Genomic DNA, 17,814 nt, shown 5'->3' with positions numbered 1-17,814 from the left:
TGGTTTAGTGTTTGATAGGAATGGTTGGACTCGATGATCCAGTGGGTCTCTTCCAACCTGGTTATTCTGTGATTCTGATTCTGTGAACACTGGTTGGCTTAGACGCACCCAATCTGATGGAAGATCAGCAGGGGCAAAATGTTACAAACCAAGAAGGGGGCTACAGATGAAAATGTAAGCAGGTTAAGAATTGTGCAGCAGGATTTGATTTTCATATACTTGGATTTCTGCCAATAACGTGTTTTAGATACTTACGTCCTTTATCATCTCAGTCCAGGGTTGTCTTCTTTGGAATTAAAAAGATAAGCACTGTCCCAAATGATATTAATACCATAGTTCATTAATCTCCAGAGCACTTTATTCCAAAGTCAGCCTAAAGGTCTTTATGCTGTTTTGCTTTGTATGTAGCATCTGTAATCTATCTGGGTATTTACACCACAACACTGTTTTCAGCTGAATGTCTGCTTACAGGATGTCCTTTGACAACCACTGAAATGAAACCACATCAAAGCAAGAACTGCTCACTGGCAGATGGCACAACTCCACATGTCTTCCTACACAAAGAACTCACAAATATTCTCTGTCATGCAGTCAGCAGCTTGGCCTAGAGGACAGCTGAATGACCAAAGCATGAAACAATGGATGTGCTGGACCCCAGCTTTACCTCAGTTTAATCTCTGTAAAATGTAAGAAGAGCGTTGTTTCTGATAGTGCATTTTATAGACTGAGAGTTTTAAACTGGATGAAACAGAGTTCTTATTTGTCATTAAACATCAGAACAGAGTTTGTCCCGGATGATACTCACAGTCAAATAGTTTCTGATCTAAAACAGACAAGCTACAGCACAGCTGAACTAGAAAAACCATAGCAGGAAATATGTTACAGATTATTTTCTAATCAGTCTTGTTGTTGCGAGCTAGCAGTTTGTGACTGTTACAAAGAACTCAATTCCAAGGCAGAGGACTTTGACTGGAAAGAAAAAAATTTATTACTTTATGCATAGAGGGATCATTCCAGCTGTAGAGGGAACATAGCAAAAGACATAGAGACAACAGTTCAAACATGACATGCTGAAATTAGCTGGGGGATTAGCAATACGTGCTACTATTGAGGCAAAACCAAAATGCACAAAAAGTGTATTTCTCATGATTTATGCACGAGCTTTGTGAAAATGTCACATCCATAGTGCTTGGATCATGAGAAAACTCCAAGTCCATCTTTCTTCCCATACAAAAGCACACAGATTACCAGCTTGTATTAGGAAACTTCCTCCATCTGTTACAGCAGAGTGATTGTTAGAATGATGCTATTGCTCTTCAGAAGGCACTGACAGCAGTAAATAGCCTTTAGGGGGAAGTGGCCCTACCTCCATTTCACACCTGTATTTTATTTTTCATTCTTCCTTACTGACCCCACAGATCCACCTGCCCTTAGAGAAGGGTAACTGCAAGTGTGCCACATGGTACACCCAGCCTGCCTTTCCCCTGTCTCTGTACAGCTTGTCTTAGCATGTCTGGTACAAACTAGGAGGTTTCAGTCTAGGAGGTTCCTGGAGTGCGTGGGAGATAACTTCCTTGCACAGTTGGTGAATGAACCAACCAGGGAAGGTGCCCTCCTGGACCTCCTGTTGGTGAACAGAGAAGGCCTTGTAGGGGATGTGGCGGTAGGTGGACGCCTAGGACTAAGCGACCATGAGATTATAAAATTTTCTGTTCTAGGTGAAGTGAAGAGGGTGGTTAGCAAGACGGTAACATTAAATTTCCAGAGGGCAGACTTTGATCTCTTCAGCAGGCTGGTTGGTGAAGTCTCATGGGAGACAGTACTCAAGGGCAAGGGAGCCCAGGAGGGCTGGGAGCTCTTCAAAGGGGTGGTCCTAGCAGCTCAGGAGAAAGCCATCCCCGTGGTCCGGAAAAAAAGCCGGCAGGGGAGAAAGCCAGCTTGGTTGAATACAGAGATCTTGAGGGATATCAAGAAGAAATGTTTATGGCCTCTGGAAGAAGGGACAGGCCTCTTGGGTGGACTACAGGAGGGAAGTGAGATTGTGTAGGGAAAAAATCAGAAGGGCTAAGGCTCAGCTAGAAATTGGATTGGCCAAGTCAGTGGAAGATAACAAAAAATCTTTCTACAAATATATAAATAATAAAAGGAGGACTAGGGAGACCATACAGTCCCTATTGGACACAGAAGGGACAACAGTAACAGGGGATGAGGAAAAGGCTGAGGTACTTAATGCCTTCTTTGCCTCAGTCTTTAGTCGTAAGGAGGGTCGTTCCGCCTGTGTACAAACCCAGGAGCTAGAGGAGCATAATGAGGCTCCCATGATCCAAGAGGAGGTGGTCAGAGACTTGCTAGCCCGACTGGACAGTCACAAGTCTATGGGGCCGGACGGGATTCACCCTAGGGTACTGAAGGAGCTGGCGGATGTGCTGGCCAAACCCCTTTCCATCATCTTCCAACAGTCCTGGAAGACTGGGGAAGTCCCACTGGACTGGAGGCTGGCTGATGTTGTGCCCATCTACAAAAAGGGCCGCAGGGAGGACCCAGGAAACTACAGGCCTGTCAGTCTGACCTCAGTGCCAGGGAAAGTCATGGAACAGGTGATCTTGAGTGCTATCATGAAGCACATGCAAGAGAACCGGGTGATCAGGCCCAGTCAACATGGGTTCACAAAAGGCAGGTCTTGCCAGACTAACCTGATCGCCTTCTATGACAAAGTGACCCGGCTACTGGATGAGGGAAAGGCTGTGGATGTGGTCTTCCTGGACTTCAGCAAAGCCTTTGACACAGTTTCTCACAGCGTTCTGCTTGAGAAACTGTCAGCCTCTGGGCTGGACAGGCGCACACTCTCCTGGGTGGAAAACTGGTTGGATGGCCGGGCCCAGAGAGTGGTGGTAAATGGTGTGAAATCCAGCTGGAGGCCAGTGACAAGTGGGGTTCCCCAGGGCTCAGTGCTGGGTCCAGCCCTGTTCAATGTCTTCATCAATGACCTGGATGAAGGCATCGAATGCACCCTTAGCAAGTTTGCAGACGACACTAAGCTGGGTGGAAGTGTGGATCTGCTGGAGGGTCGGGAGGCTCTGCAAAGGGATCTGAACAGGCTGGACCGCTGGGCAGAGTCCAATGGCATGAGGTTTAACAAGGCCAAATGCCGGGTCCTTCACTTGGGGCACAACAACCCTATGCAGTGCTACAGACTGGGAGAAGTCTGTCTAGAAAGCTGCCTGGAGGAGAGGGACCTGGAGGAGAGGGACCTGGGGGTGTTGGTTGACAGCCGACTGAATATGAGCCAGCAGTGTGCCCAGGTGGCCAAGAAGGCCAATGGCATCTTGGCTTGGATCAGAAACGGCGTGACCAGCAGGTCCAGGGAGGTTATCCTCCCTCTGTACTCGGCACTGGTGAGACCGCTCCTCGAATACTGTGTTCAGTTCTGGGCCCCTCACCACAAGAAGGATGTTGAGGCTCTGGAGAGAGTCCAGAGAAGAGCAACAAAGCTGGTGAAAGGGCTGGAGAACAGGCCTTATGAGGAGCGGCTGAGAGAGCTGGGGTTGTTTAGCCTGGAGAAGAGGAGGCTGAGGGGTGACCTCATTGCTCTCTACAACTACCTGAAAGGACGTTGTAGAGAGGAGGGTGCTGGCCTCTTCTCCCAAGTGACAGGGGACAGGACAAGAGGGAATGGCCTCAAGCTCCGACAGGGGAGGTTTAGGCTAGACGTTAGGAAAAAATTCTTTACAGAAAGGGTCATTGGGCACTGGAACAGGCTGCCCAGGGAGGTGGTTGAGTCACCTTCCCTGGAGGTGTTTAAGGCACGGGTGGACGAGGTGCTGAGGGATATGGTTTAGTGTTTGGTAGGAACGGTTGGACTCGGTGATCCTGTGGGTCTCTTCCAACCTGGTTATTCTGTGATTCTGTGATTCTGTGAAACTCTTTGCTCAGTGCAGGCTCCCCTGCAGACTCTACAGGGACACAGTGTGGCTGGTTTAGGCAAAGCTCTATTGTTTTACTTCTCTCTCTCCAACCAACTCACAGTTAATCCATGACGTACTACATCCCTCAAAGGGCACTGGATTGTTCATCCAGTTGAGAGATGAGTGACAAAATACAGACGCACTTTGACACCAGTATCAGCTAACTCTCCAGATATTTCAAATCTTGCCAAGGCCAAGAGGACAAGCCTGCTGTCATGCAAGCCCTGGGCAGAGGAATCCCAGATATTAGTGAGAAAATTCTCCAGGAATTTTCCACCTCTTTGGTGAGAGCTTGGATGCTGAAATTTGCCTTGACCAGGGAAATGTGGACACGCTGGAGGAGGACAGAAGATAGAAAAACTTCAGTAAATAAAATCACCATTACTTATACACACTAGGAAGCAATAGAAGACCCACAAATTAAGCATGAAGACATACAGAAATAAGTGCTAATAACGGAGAAGATCTCCACTCAAAGCTATTCCATCACTGGAGCATTTGAACCTGCTTTAAGGACGATCTAAAATAAGATCAGGCACCCAGCAGCTGCATTCATACCAAGCTTTCCTTGGAGAGGGGAAATGGGCATCATTTTCTTTGAGCTCTACTCCAGACATAAGGCTACAGCTAAGATACACATGCTTTAAAGTAGCCTTCCAATAACAGCATAGCTGCAGCCCCCTTCTTAGCCCTACAGCCTGGGGAAAAATCACAAATTCATTGACAAGGGTATCTGCATCATCCTCATTTTTAATACCTGACGTAGATAACTAGAAAACTGTTTGAGGGTCATGTCTACTGCTGGGTTTCAAGGTAGCCATACTAGTAACAGCCTGCTCTCAACAGCTTTAGGCAAATCCAGTAAACGAGCCCCACAACATGTATATGAGCGAGTGCCTTAATTTAAGTGGAATAGTCTCACATCCAGGCTGTCCCCACTGACTTCACAGCACTTCTCTTTTCCTGGGCATAACACAAGTGACCATTCAGCCAGCTCAGGGCCACTGAGCTGCTGTTTATCTCAGAGCAACATTCCTTTCTTGGGACTTGGTGAGAGGGATAGGGACTCCAATACCATTCTCATTCCAAATACATATTGCCTTGCCCACCCACCTATCCTCTCGCAGGTACAACCTGTGCCAGGGCTTGCCTTGCACAACAGAGCCCCAAAGCTTCTTCTGTGTGAGATAGTTTATCACAGGTGGTCTCTACAGGACTTGAAGGGTAAGGTGGAGGCAGCCTGTTCTATTTGTATATTTGCAGGGGATGAAATCCAAACTGGGAACGGACTTTGGTACACTGCAGCCAAGTGACTATAAAGTACTGCTTTAAAAAGCCACAAGGTCACCTTTACTGACATTTGGATAAGGAGTTTATAGAAGTCACAGGACTGGGAGATAGGCTTGTTGTGTCTAGAATCACAAGGAAGGGAGGGATTTTGTGTGCTGGTCAAGAAGGCTGTATTGTTGTGACTCTTTCATGTTCATTTATTAGCCCGGTGGATAAAAGAGGCTGATTGGGATTTCTCTTCTCACTGACTGTTATTCCAGGTGGCTTTCTTGACCCTGCCAGCACACCTCTATGAAATTTAACAACTCTCTACTTCCCAGCACTCTCCAAGTGCCACGTCTTCGCACAGTCTGTCTTTCCACTTGGTTAGACCTTAGCAAAATTTGGTTTCATGGCCGCATTTCATTTAAGCGCAATGTGAGAACTAATATACATCATCCTCTCAGTTGAAGTTCCAGCACACAAGCGTACTGGAATCTGAAGTATTTGGACAGAGGGTCTTTCCTAATGATGTGTTTTGTGAACCTGGTGCTTATGTATAAATATCTATATGTGTGTGCGTGCTCAGTAAGAGAGGCAGCACAGACTCAAATTGTTAAGCCCTGTGCAGCCTGGACAAGCAAGGACACAGACTTTAGAGGGCATGAGAGGAATAAGTCCAGGAAAGAAGAGGACATGCTCTGATGTTATATACCTTCTGGAAAAATCATTATAGGCAAGCAGGTCTACATCGAAGAAACACCTGGCTCCACCTTTGGTTTCTTTTCCTTAGTGGCACAACAAATGGGACAGGGTTTGGCCAAGTGGTAGAAAAAGCAGGGATCATAACAAGAATTATCCTTATCTGAAAGCAGGTGGCATAGCTGAGCATTCAACTTTCCATATTAAATGACAATGTCATACAGACATTATATCCTTTAGGCACTGTCTGTGTTTTGACACCCAGAAACCTGACTTATCTGTTCAGTGACTACGATGTGGACTGGAAACTTCCCTGCCCTTTCCTCACATTAGCACTGCAAACATGAAAAATGCCACAGGCTTCATGCTAATGTGCTAAATATTTAACATAATTAGTCACTGTAGTCCCATTCCTTTCTCCCACTGAAGTGACCGAGAGACAGACCACAGGATAAACAGTGTGGTCCTCAGCAATTGCTCCTTGATGCCATTTGATGTTGGCAGATATATTGGAGCCAGGCAGGATCAGCAGGCAGAAGTAAAGACAAGGGATGACTGTCTCGTTTGCGCAGCGCCTGGGAAGCTAGACCTTGCTCCCTGTGTCTGAGATCCTGATGAGTCACCAGTGTCTGACACCGAAGCCTGAGAGAACGCAGACAGGTCACTGGCTTGGTGCCATGGAGAGCTCTCCTGTGCAATGGAAACCACGACAGTGGGAGAAGGATAGCATGTCAAGTGCAAAGCGGCAAGGATGTTTTTCAACCTAAGGGCAGATGCAGGTGCATAACACATTTGCTGCCAGAAACAGCACTATTAGCATAAAAGAAATTGCAGGAGTCCATGGGAAGTATAGGACAGCTGGACTGGCTGCAGTCAGTGTGTACCTGCTGGAGCAAGGAGGCTGGCAGCCACACAATATACATCCCCTGTGACCAGAAATGTGGTTGTGACAACAAATGGTACTAACAGGAAGGGGGTCTGGGCACAAATCCCTGGGACCCATCTTCCTTATGTAAAGCTGTTCCTGGAAAGGAGGCAGGAAAATTTCTGGGCTTACGCTGATATGGTTTATCTCCACTAAGGGACTTTGTCCCATATGTGAACCAGAAAAGCTACTTGTGCTGATAGCGCAGAGGAAAGTTTGACTCCAACACAGGTGCTGCATCAATACAGCATGGAGCTGAAAAATCTCATCCCTACTATACTCTTTACACTAGGAAACTTCCCCTGTCCCTAAATCAGGGGATGTCGCAGGAGCTTTATACTCAGGACTGCAGCATACCCAGTACCCAGAGTAGTGAAAGTGCAGGCATGGATTTCACCACAAGCATCCCAACCCACTGAGGCTGCTGGAGATACCTCCACTGTTACTGCTATCTGAACTTGCTGGTTCATCTCAACTTGCACATTTTCACTAGGACATAGGCACAACCATAAAACCTATACCAGGCCCCACGTCTGACCAGCACAGTTCAAGTATGTTCCTTATTGCACTGACACAGAAGAACAAGGCAGACAGAGCGAAGGGTCAGTGCTCCCAATGGACTGACTTTTATTTCAGGCACCTAATATCTGGTAGCTCGGCACAATATATATGCAAAGCCCCCCTCCTCCACCACATTGCTCTTCATAAAAATATCTAGAGACTACTCCAGTCCCACTCAGACTGACAGAGGCAGCTGCCAAAGCAGAGCTTTTAATCCTAATGCAGAGCCTGTTGTCACCACCAGGAAATCTTACTGTGTCAAACAGGCAATCCTAGACCTTAATTAAACAGGTTGCCCTGCACAGAAAGCCAGACAGACTAAACTGGAGTCAGACGAAGCAAGTTGCTTAAGCCAGGGACCACCTGGCTGTAACTTCATCTAGATGACAACATATGCTTTTGTGACCCTCTCTGAAAGGCTGAAACTCCAAGCAAGCTCCCAGAGGTAAAGTGAGGATTTGTAAAGAGCAAGAAATCAGAGATGCTCTGCTCTTGGAAGGAATTAATTCCTTCTCCTTTCAGAGACTGAAATTTCATGGCCTTTGCCCTGACCAAAGACAGAGCAGATGAAGCTGTTTCAAGATTGATTTTTAAGGGGACTGGTGGCTCCTCCTCTGTCTCCATCGCACACAGTGTAGCAAGGAGTGCTTTGAACCAGACCTTGCTAGTAGCTCCTGATACTGAGCACCTCCTTTCTCTTTCTCATGCTTGCCCTCACACTATCTCTGTGAGATAAGGAGCATTACTTTCTCATATTAAAAAAAAAAAAAGCAGCTGGAATGACTCTATGCATTTTTGCCAGACAGAACCCAGCTGCTTGCCTCTATAGTATCCCACAGCTGTGCCAAGATGTGACCCCACCATGAATGTTCTCAACCCTGTGCAAATGTAAAGAGGGACAGCAAGCTGCTCAGCAGCCTTGCTTTCATTGTGTAGGCAGCTTGAGTGTGTATGCCAGAAGAGACTGCAGCACCTTGATGCTGAGGCAGTGAGCTGGACAATAGTGATGGAGGAAGAGGAGGGAATGGGGAACCCACTGCTCACTGTGGGGTGTAACTGCCCCTCCAACTAGGTCCACCACGAGAAACTGTGCAGTTCCCAAAGAGTCAGTGTCTGCTGGGAACCTGGGAGTTAGATCAAGATTTTGCACTCAAAAACTCTTTCCAATCTCCAACCATTTCTGACTAAACCTTGAGCAGCCTTGGGCCCAATGTGGCTCTCCCTCAGCTCAGTAAAATCAGGTCACTAGTACCTCACTGTGGTATCATGATGAAAGTAGGAGCCGTTGCCTGGAGGGAGCAGTGCACTGTGCTGCTGCTGTGACCTGAGGCCACTTAACACGCTGCCTCCCTGTAAATAAGCAAAAGGTCTTCCCTAGCTGCATTCTCCTCAGCACAGCCGTGGCCATGGCCTTTAGTCAGGGAGCATTTCTCTCAGTTCTGAGGTGCTGAGTCGAAGTTGTCATTTTGCATTGTGAAGTCCAGTAACCAGGTCATGACCTCATGGTCATATCTGAATGTCCTGGGTTCCCTGGCTCAGAAGGATGCCACATGCTGCTCAAGTCATGGACTGGCACCGCAGCTTGTGGTGCAGCTGGCTACGTACACAAAACCCCTTTCCACTTTCTCCAACTCCCCCGCTTCTCACTGGAGTGCCTGTAAAGCCAGGAACAAAGACACGACATTGATGCAGGAGTTTTTATTTTCTGAGAAACACATACTTTACATCCCAGTGCAACAGGACTTGAGAAGCATAGCAGCAACTGCCAGAAATCTACAGATTGCAGGGAATACTGCTCTTTGTAGTTTTGCTAACGTGAGTCTAGTACCTAATGCAAATTTCCAAGTTGGCAGACCCTGGAGACTGACTGGCTGCATTCACCTCCACAAAGGAAGGTAATAGTGTGCTCCCCACAGTAACCTGCTAACAGTCTCACCTGCAGGAGGTATGGAACACTGTGACCCTGCTTCCCATGCTGACATCCCTTTCAATGTAGCTGAGTCTTCCCTTCATTCTCATTCACCCCACTCCTCAAACATTCCCCTTGTTTCTCCACATCCCTTCATCTCTGGCCATGCCATTCACCTCTCAGATGAGACCGAGTTCCAGGGAGGAAGAAAGAAAAAAGGAGATAGGATAGGCAGAAGCTTGCAGATTACCTCGTACATTAGTTTTCCTAAGAAAGCAGATTATTTCTTTTGTATACATGAAGCCAGGAAACAATGGTTTATCATGGATGTGACTCTGAATGCCTCTATGCTGCCTGGAGTGACTCTTGGCCTCTCATCAAAGCTTTCCCATACATCTTGGATGGCCAATTGTGAGATGTCCAGAACAGAGCTGGGGAAGCTACTCTAAGATGCATGGCCATGCCTCCATCACGGCGTCCCTCTGTGCATACGTGCTAACCCTGGAAACCGAACTCCTTGTACTTGCTGGCCATATCATTTCGGAACAGCTCCAGGGCCTTCTTCATTGCAGCCTGGGAATCAGCCCCAAAGTCCGCAGAGTGTTTTTCAGCAATGACCTTGATAATGACTTCAGAAATGAACTGTGAGGAAGAAAAGAGAGAGAGAAAAACTGAAGGGACACTCAAGGTCTATTTTCAGAAAAGCCAGATCAAGAAATAGGTTGTAAAGCCTGGAAATATCTCCAAGCTAATTCAGTAGCCCTTCCTACAGTCTCTGGAGAGACAGTGAGGTCTAGCATGCAAGGAGCCTGGGATGGGCAGAAGAACTGGGCTCTATTCCTAGCTCTGACGCTGATCTGCTTCATGACCTTGAGCAGACCATGGCCCTTCCCACTATTTGTCTGCCTCGTCCACTAAGGCTGAAAATTCATGCCCTAAGTTTGTATAACACTTAGTTTTGTGGGTCTTGGTCTCCAAAGGATCCTCCAGGGCTTACTCTAAAATTGTACATCCCTTATGTCCAGCCACTGACTGTTCTTATGTAATGTAGTTTCCCAGGCATGCAGAGTCTGCACAAGCTATTTGGTATTGTCAAGGGTTGCTCAGACTGCATGTGGTGTTTGGAATGGGAAAGCTAAACTTGGAGGTTCACATACCATTCACATACCATAAGCCCTTTCTGTGCCTCGTCCTGCCTCTACACAGAGGCCTCGGACTTGAGGGAGGTCTCACTGAAGTCTAAGCAGCCATCACTAAGCAAAAGCACAGCTCTCTATAGCTGTCTTGCACACATTCACAACATATCAAACACCAAGATTCCCTGCCCTTTTCCATACCTCCAGATATTTGACAGGGATTTTGTGCTGGGTGGCGTGGGTTTGAGCCAGGGGCTTTAATTCTGCCTCATGATTACCCTTCTGCTTCAGGATTTTGCCCAGCTGGGTAAGGACAGTAACTCCATGTTTCTTCAGAGCTTCAGAGCCCTTCATCTGATCAGGGGTCTTCAGATCCTTGAACTTTGCAAAGCGATCCAAGGTCTCAGGGTGATCCTGAAAGAGCCTGTGGAGAAAAGTACAGGGACCTGTGAGACTTGAGAGAGCTGTCATCCAGACCAGAGCTGAGGTCCATCTACTCCAGATATTGCTCCCTAGCTCAGCCCAGCTTCCAGCCCTGTGTTTCCTCCATCCAAAACTGCAGAGTCCTTAGGAGCAAGTAGGTAACAAGAGCATGGGGCTTCCAGGTATGCTGGTATGCTATGCCACGCAGTGCTATACACAGGCACTCTCATCCCAAAATGGAAATTAAAACAAGAATGGGGAAGGGTGATGAAAAAACAGGCTAGTGTTGTGCCCTGTAGTTCCTTTCTGCTGCACTTCCTAGGATACAGGATGCAGACACCACAAGCAACCAAACTAGTAGGAAATTTCACTCTTTCCCATGTCAGAGTTCTTAGAGTCAGGGTGCAAAGGGGGTGCTGCCTCTCCTGATTATTGGGAGCAGTCCAATGTTTAGGTGCTGAGAGGTATCAACTCTTGCACAAGTTTATTTGCAGGTGTTATACCCTCCAACAGGCATAATCCAACTAGTTGAAGCACCAGCAAATCAATGGCTATTTTTACTGTCAAGGCCATACAGCTCACATCCACGAAGCAGTTCATCCAAGTTACCTGTGGTCCGGCACTCCAGCCCAGGACCTCAGCCACAAAACCAGCCTCCTCCTCAGCGTACAGTGGTTGCATGCTTGTTCTGCCCTTAGAAGGGTACTGGTGCAGGAACTACTGGGGCTTGCATTTCATCTAGAACTGGACATTCCTGCTAAGTCTCTTGCCATGAGGGCCAGACTGTCCACTGTAGCTTTAGATAAAACTACACTAACAAAAACCTGAAGCAGATGGAAACAAGAAGTTGTTCCGTGGCAAAAAGATTCTGTTAATGTGTGACCAGTTGTTGCTGGTGTTTCATTTCCATGGTCTCCAAAGGATTTCTGTACAATACCAGGTTCTGAGCACCATCAGTCTTTCCTTTTTTTCCTGTATCTTTCAACGACACAGGTTGCATCCCACCCAGAGAGATGAAAAAACCTTGCGCCTTGAAATTAGATAGACCTATTTCTAAAAATCTCCATCGTGTCTGGCTATGGTTGAATCATGTCTGCGAAAGATTATATACTCCTGAGACTCTTGAAAATTCTTCCAAGGTATACTTTACTTCCTTTGGAAAGCATTCAGTTGAATCAGTATTTTCTAAACATATTCCCAGGATATGACATCTAAGAAGTTTTTAACAACACACACGCAAACACATCTCTAAACTCAGAGCTGCTGACCTCTCACATCCCTCAGAAACCCCTTGATAGAACAAGAAATTATCCAAGGTGGCTGAGGAACACAAAGCCACAGCAGAGAGGTTGTCATCTATTTACTTAATGTCATGCTCTTCCCTGCAATACCCATAAGAAAAAAGCAATTATCTTTCAGCTGGAAACTGCTCTCAGTGTCTTGTGACACTACCAGAGCAAACTAACCATCTCTTACAGACAGTCTGATGGGGAGGGCTCAGGTTCCTACCCCTCCAGCATGCCTGCTCTGGATTGCATTAGAGGAAAGCCATCACATTGCCACCTGGCTGCCCACATCTTTCCCTCTCCTTCAAATAGCAGCTGAATTGGGCCACAAATAAAGGACAGAAATAAAAGAGCTCTCTGGTTTGGCTCCTCTTTGAAAAAACTTTGAATGGGCAGTGGATTTGCCGGGTGGGGTGGGTTCCTTCCTCTAGCCATGCTTAAGATAGGAAACTCCACCTGCACTGAGTGCCACATCCCCACCACTTTCCTCAATGTCCACACTCTTCCAGCGCATTGTACTGAGGACAGGATGAGGGAGAGATCTGGAGAGTCTCCTCCAAGTCTTCATTCCTGTTGGTCTTTAAGATCAGACTGTGATTCAATGACTACCCAACATCATTTCCCACTCTGCCATACTGAGATTCCTTCCAGATTGCATTTTTGTGACTTGCTGCTGGTTCCCAGGGTGTTGCCCACTCAGGACAACAAGGACAGCATGAGACGGGGGTCCTCTTAGTTGAGACCTTGCAAGCACTCCCATTCTGACACCAGAATCATGAAGAAGGATAGTTGAGGGAAGGATACACATCATTTCACACCCAGACCTCAAAGTCATCATCAGGAAGCTGGACAATTGTTACCACCCAGATTTCTGGCCAAAAAGAAGGTTGAGTCAGTCTCACTGCCAAGTGAGACTGAGGTGAGGAGATGGAAATATTCAGGTATCTCACAGTTAATTTTACTGAAGTCATACATTTTGAGAAAACTCACAGAGGCGATTTTTCCTCTCCTCTCCTTCCCTGCCTCCGCCCATTCCCATCTGAAGGCCCAGGGTACAGCATTCACTCCAGCATTTTTTGCCATGGTGCTCGGTGAATGGGAATCTGAAGCAGAGCTTTGCCAGCAAAGGCAGAGGGAGTGACAACATCCCACCATCTTTTGAAAGCAGCACTGGCCCACTCCTGCACCCACAGACAGGTGGAAAGACAGAAGCACAGCCACTTTACACAGTGAGTAATTTTTAACCCAGTAACCATAGCAATGGAAAAAACACCACCCTACAACAAAGAAAACATCCTGTTGAAATAAACACTGCCACACTCAAGCCTCCATACTAAATATACACCTTCCTTGGTCTCACATGAAAAGCTCTCAGCTTTACTCAGCTTCACTCAGCTTCTTGCCTACCTCATTAAAACTGCATGTCCATGGCCAGGGAGGTCAGACTCCACCTTTCCCCAGATGGTCAGGACCTGCTGCCACTCCTGATCACTGAGCCCCATGGTTCACTGAAGGTGAGTCCCAAGTGCTTCCTACAGCCGTTTGCCTTTCCCCAAAGGATAGCCGGAGGGCTCATCTGTGGGATTTATAGTCCCTGCTTTGAGACCCACACCTGTCAATCGTCAGCTGGACATATTACTCTCTTTCAGGCTTGTCTAACCTAATCAGTCACTTTTTTTTTTCCTACGATGCTATTTTAGGTCAGGTGCTATTGTGGGTGCCACTGATGGCATCATTTCTGGTTTTCGTATTGGACTGGCATATCTCCCACTCCACACAGAAAGGGCACTGCTGAAACACAGTGCCAGGAGCCTGTCCTGGGTTCCCAAGGACCCAGAGACAGTGTCAGTCTGTATGGTAGGAGATTCCTGAAGAGCACTGTCATCTGCAAGGCCACCCCTCCTCCCTCGCCCCTGGTCTGCCAAGGGCAGACAGGAGAAGAGGCAGGGATTGCTGGTAGCATCAGCTCCATTGCTATAAAGGTCTTACCCTTCTCATGCTGAGCTCACTCTTCTTTACTCCTGGGGTAATATACACCATTTACTAACAGAGACAAGCACAGTGTTAGAAGAGGCATGTCTTTAAGAGCAAACCGTATCGAAAGTGGCCCAGGCATCCCCCCAGTCTCTGCAGGAGGAGGGAGGAAAGGGAAGAAACCTAGATGGGAGCCAGTTACCTGGTGCTTGCCCACTCCAGGGAATTAGCTGCTGGCTGAGCCTGGGTACCAGAGCCAACAGATGTACAGCTGAGCCAGGAGGGTAACTTCCAGCAGGCCAGGGACGCAAGGACACAGCAGGGCTTCAATCAAGACACACTCAGCAAGGGGTTAAGGTCTTTGGCTACCTCTGTCAAGCTAAATATCAATGTCAGGAGAAAAAGCTACTGGTTCAACAAACAATGTGGGTACCCTTTGGAACACTTCTCAGCCTTTCTCCTCCAGCCCCGTCAGGACTGATAACAGCCTAACACACCAGCGCAGTGATTAATCCCTTCCAGGGTATGACTGCAGTCGAGAGCACAGCCTGATAAAGAAGCCTAGTTAGCACTGCTGCTCAGAAACACGCACCTACCTCTGGACATTTCCAAAGGGGCACAAACTGCAGGCCTTGGCAGGCAAGAAATGTCAACTGAGGGCAGAAGAAACCTGCCTCGGGGCTCAGGAGAACAGCATGTAACGCCGTGGTCCCTACCACAATGCTACATGGACCTGAGATACATCACTGCCCCTGCATGGATCTGCCCTCTTCAACATGGAAATAGTCTCCCTGCTCTAGCTTTGTAACGGGAGAGAAGTGCTCACACACGAGGGTAATGAGGCAGTGAGGAATAGTGTGGCACAGAGCCTCACACCCCTCAGAAACGTGTAGGTTTAAGGGCAATAGTGTCAAAAGCCAAATGGAGGTGTCAGGTGTGTCCAAACCTAGAGATAAGGCAATTTCAGCTGTTACATGTTGCAAGCGTCTGTCAGCCAAGCTAAACTGTGACCCTGTGATCTTCCTCTTCTCTTTCCTCTGTGCACCACTTTGCTTCACATCCTAAACATTTCAAAGCCAAGATTTCACTTCTCTTTACCTGCACAAACACTGGGGCGCTACCACTTATCCAAACTAAGCTAAACTGATGGAAGAGAGCTTAGGACTACTCTAGATCATTCCTAGTGTTGTTCTCCACGACACAGGGCTGGGACGGGAGAGGTCACATACCTGCAGCCTCACTCCCCAAGTACTTATAGCAGTGAACAAGCATTTGCACCATCCTAGGCTCGGCCTTGGGTACGATCCTGAATACTGACCTTACTGTTTTACACGCATTTCAGACATGACAGAAATGTGCTCCCGGTACACGAGAGGCCGCGGCTTATGCACCAAGCACTGTCATGGTTCCCAAGCTCAAACTACTCAGTTGTCATAATAACTTCAGGTGAAGCTGGTTGACTCTGCTTTCTGTAGCTTTCGTCAGGGCTGTGAAGCCAACAGTCTTGGTATGGACATCAGTGTTAAATGGTCAAAAGCCTTAAAAAGAATATAGGATTCCATTGGGGTTTTTTTAATAAGTGAAGTAGTAACAAAATGGAATCATAAGCTTTTCTCCCCAAAGGTTAAATAAATAATCTACAGAAATAATAAAAGCTTTGTAGTACACCAGATAGCAATTCAACCCTGCAGCCACAAGAAGGATGTAATATTTTACTACCTACACTTGCATAATCACCTTGATAAATGCGAACTACAGAGAACCAACATATCGGTCACCCCCTTTAAAAGGCCCTGGGTGATGGAACAACCCACTTCAAACCACACAACACACATGCCCTGCTTCCAAACATAGAATCATAGAATAACCAGGTTGGAAGAGACCCACCGGATCATCGAGTCCAACCATTCCTATCAAACACTAAACCATGCCCCTTAGCACCTCGTCCACCTGTACCTTAAACACCTCCAGGGAAGGTGAATCAACCACCTCCCTGGGCAGCCTGTTCCAGTGCCCAATGACCCTTTCTGTGAAGAATTTTTTCCTAATGTCCTGAACCTCCCCTGGCGGAGCTTGAGGCCATTCCCTCTTGTCCTGTCCCCTGTCACTTGGGAGAAGAGGCCAGCTCCCTCCTCTCCACAACCTCCTTTCAGGCAGTTGTAGAGAGCAATGAGGTCTCCCCTCAGCCTCCTCTTCCCCAGGCTAAACAACCCCAGCTCTCTCAGCCGCTGAAGCACTCTTGCTAAACGAGCACCAAACACATCGTTAATATTTTTGGCCACCTTTTGGGGTGGATCGCTGGCGTGATGCAGGTGCTGCCTCCTGGGTGGAAAGCAGTGGATGCAGGTGCCCACCTTGGGGCTGGAGGCGTGCGGCAGCCCGGCTGCGTCGGGCAGGGCTTGCTACCATCTAGTGGCCACGGGCGACAAGAGCCACGGGGACGGGAGGCCACCTCCAAGCCCCTTCGCGGGATTTGGAAGCTCAGGGAAGTGGTCAAGAGTTAACCCTCAAATTCTGGAGGCAGGAGGGCAGGACCGCTCCTCCCCAGCACTGGCAGTGCCGCAGGGCTCTTGCTGCGGGGAGGGGGCAGACGGCAAGACTTTTGTAAGGGGTTCGTGTTGATCACGGGATGCGGAGGTGGTCTGTTCCTAGAATCACAGAATCACCAGGTTGGAAAGGACCCGCTGGATCACCAAGTCCAACCATTCCTATGAATCACTAAACCATGCCCCTCAGCACCTCATCCACCTGTCTTTTAAACACCTCCAGGGAAGGTGACTCAACCACCTCCCTGGGCAGCCTGTTCCAGTGCTCAATGACCCTTTCCGTGAACATTTTTTTCTGATGTCCAGCCTAAACCTCCCCTGGTGGAGCCATTCCCTCTCATTCTGTCCCCTGTCACTTGGGAGAAGAGGCCAGCTCTCTCCTCTCCACACCTCCTTTCAGGTAGTTGTAGAGAGCAATAAGGTCTCCCCTCAGCCTCCTTTTCTCTAGGCTAAACAACCCCAGCTCTCTCAGCTGCTCCTTGTAAGACTTCTTCTTTGGAAATGTTCTTTGGTTCTTTGGAACGGGCCCGTGGCAGGGCTCTGGGCTGGCCAAGCGGCTTTGCTGATTGCTGGCACAGGGAGGGTACAATGCTGCCCCTTCCCCCCCAGTCTTGACCACTGAAGAGGGATGAAGTGGTGAGATTGGGACAGAGGAAGATCCCCTGGAAGGGCAACAGAACCACAGCCAAGCCTCAGGGTACTACTGAGGAGGAAAGCTGTCCTAGGGACTGCATGGAACTGGTTCCTACCCAAAAATGCCATCAAAAGGTGCGTAGGAAAGGTCTTCCCCATCCAATAGGCACAGCAGGCAGGGAAATAGCCCTTTTTTCTGAAACATCTCACCTTTGCATGAAGCTTCCATCAACAGACAGCAAACTTTTCTACGGGCATTAACTCATTTAGACCATGCTGCAATCCTGTGAATGGGAAAACTGCTTGTTTTCCCCTGTTTATGACAGATCAATGAAGTTCCACCACTTATTCAAGCCCACAGACAGCACCAGTGGAAGAGCAAGGACTGGTTCTTGGGGTATGGTTTTCGAAACACCAGCTGTTTGGTGGTTACTAATACAGGGCACAGCCTAGGTCAGAGCTAGGAGGTGTGGTAGGAATCGCAC

The 17,814-nt window shown here is 47.9% G+C and overlaps 1 protein-coding gene across 1 annotated transcript; it reads right to left on the bottom strand.

The window, feature by feature from the left end:
- Positions 1 to 9,105: 9,105 nt before the first annotated feature.
- On the bottom strand, positions 9,106 to 13,759 carry MB (myoglobin). Its single transcript, XM_069856851.1, has 3 exons — positions 13,584 to 13,759; positions 10,669 to 10,891; positions 9,106 to 9,973 (listed from the first exon to the last, which is right to left on the bottom strand). The coding sequence occupies exons 1-3, from the start codon at positions 13,676 to 13,678 to the stop codon at positions 9,827 to 9,829; spliced, it is 465 nt and encodes a 154-aa protein (XP_069712952.1). The 5' UTR covers positions 13,679 to 13,759; the 3' UTR covers positions 9,106 to 9,826.
- Between the last annotated feature and the right edge of the window lie 4,055 nt (positions 13,760 to 17,814).

This window comes from Phaenicophaeus curvirostris, chromosome 1 (genome assembly GCF_032191515.1).
Source record: "Phaenicophaeus curvirostris isolate KB17595 chromosome 1, BPBGC_Pcur_1.0, whole genome shotgun sequence".
NCBI lineage: Eukaryota > Metazoa > Chordata > Aves > Cuculiformes > Cuculidae > Phaenicophaeus > Phaenicophaeus curvirostris.
Note: the sequence above shows the minus strand (reverse complement) of the source record. Positions and strands in the feature narration are given on the sequence as shown.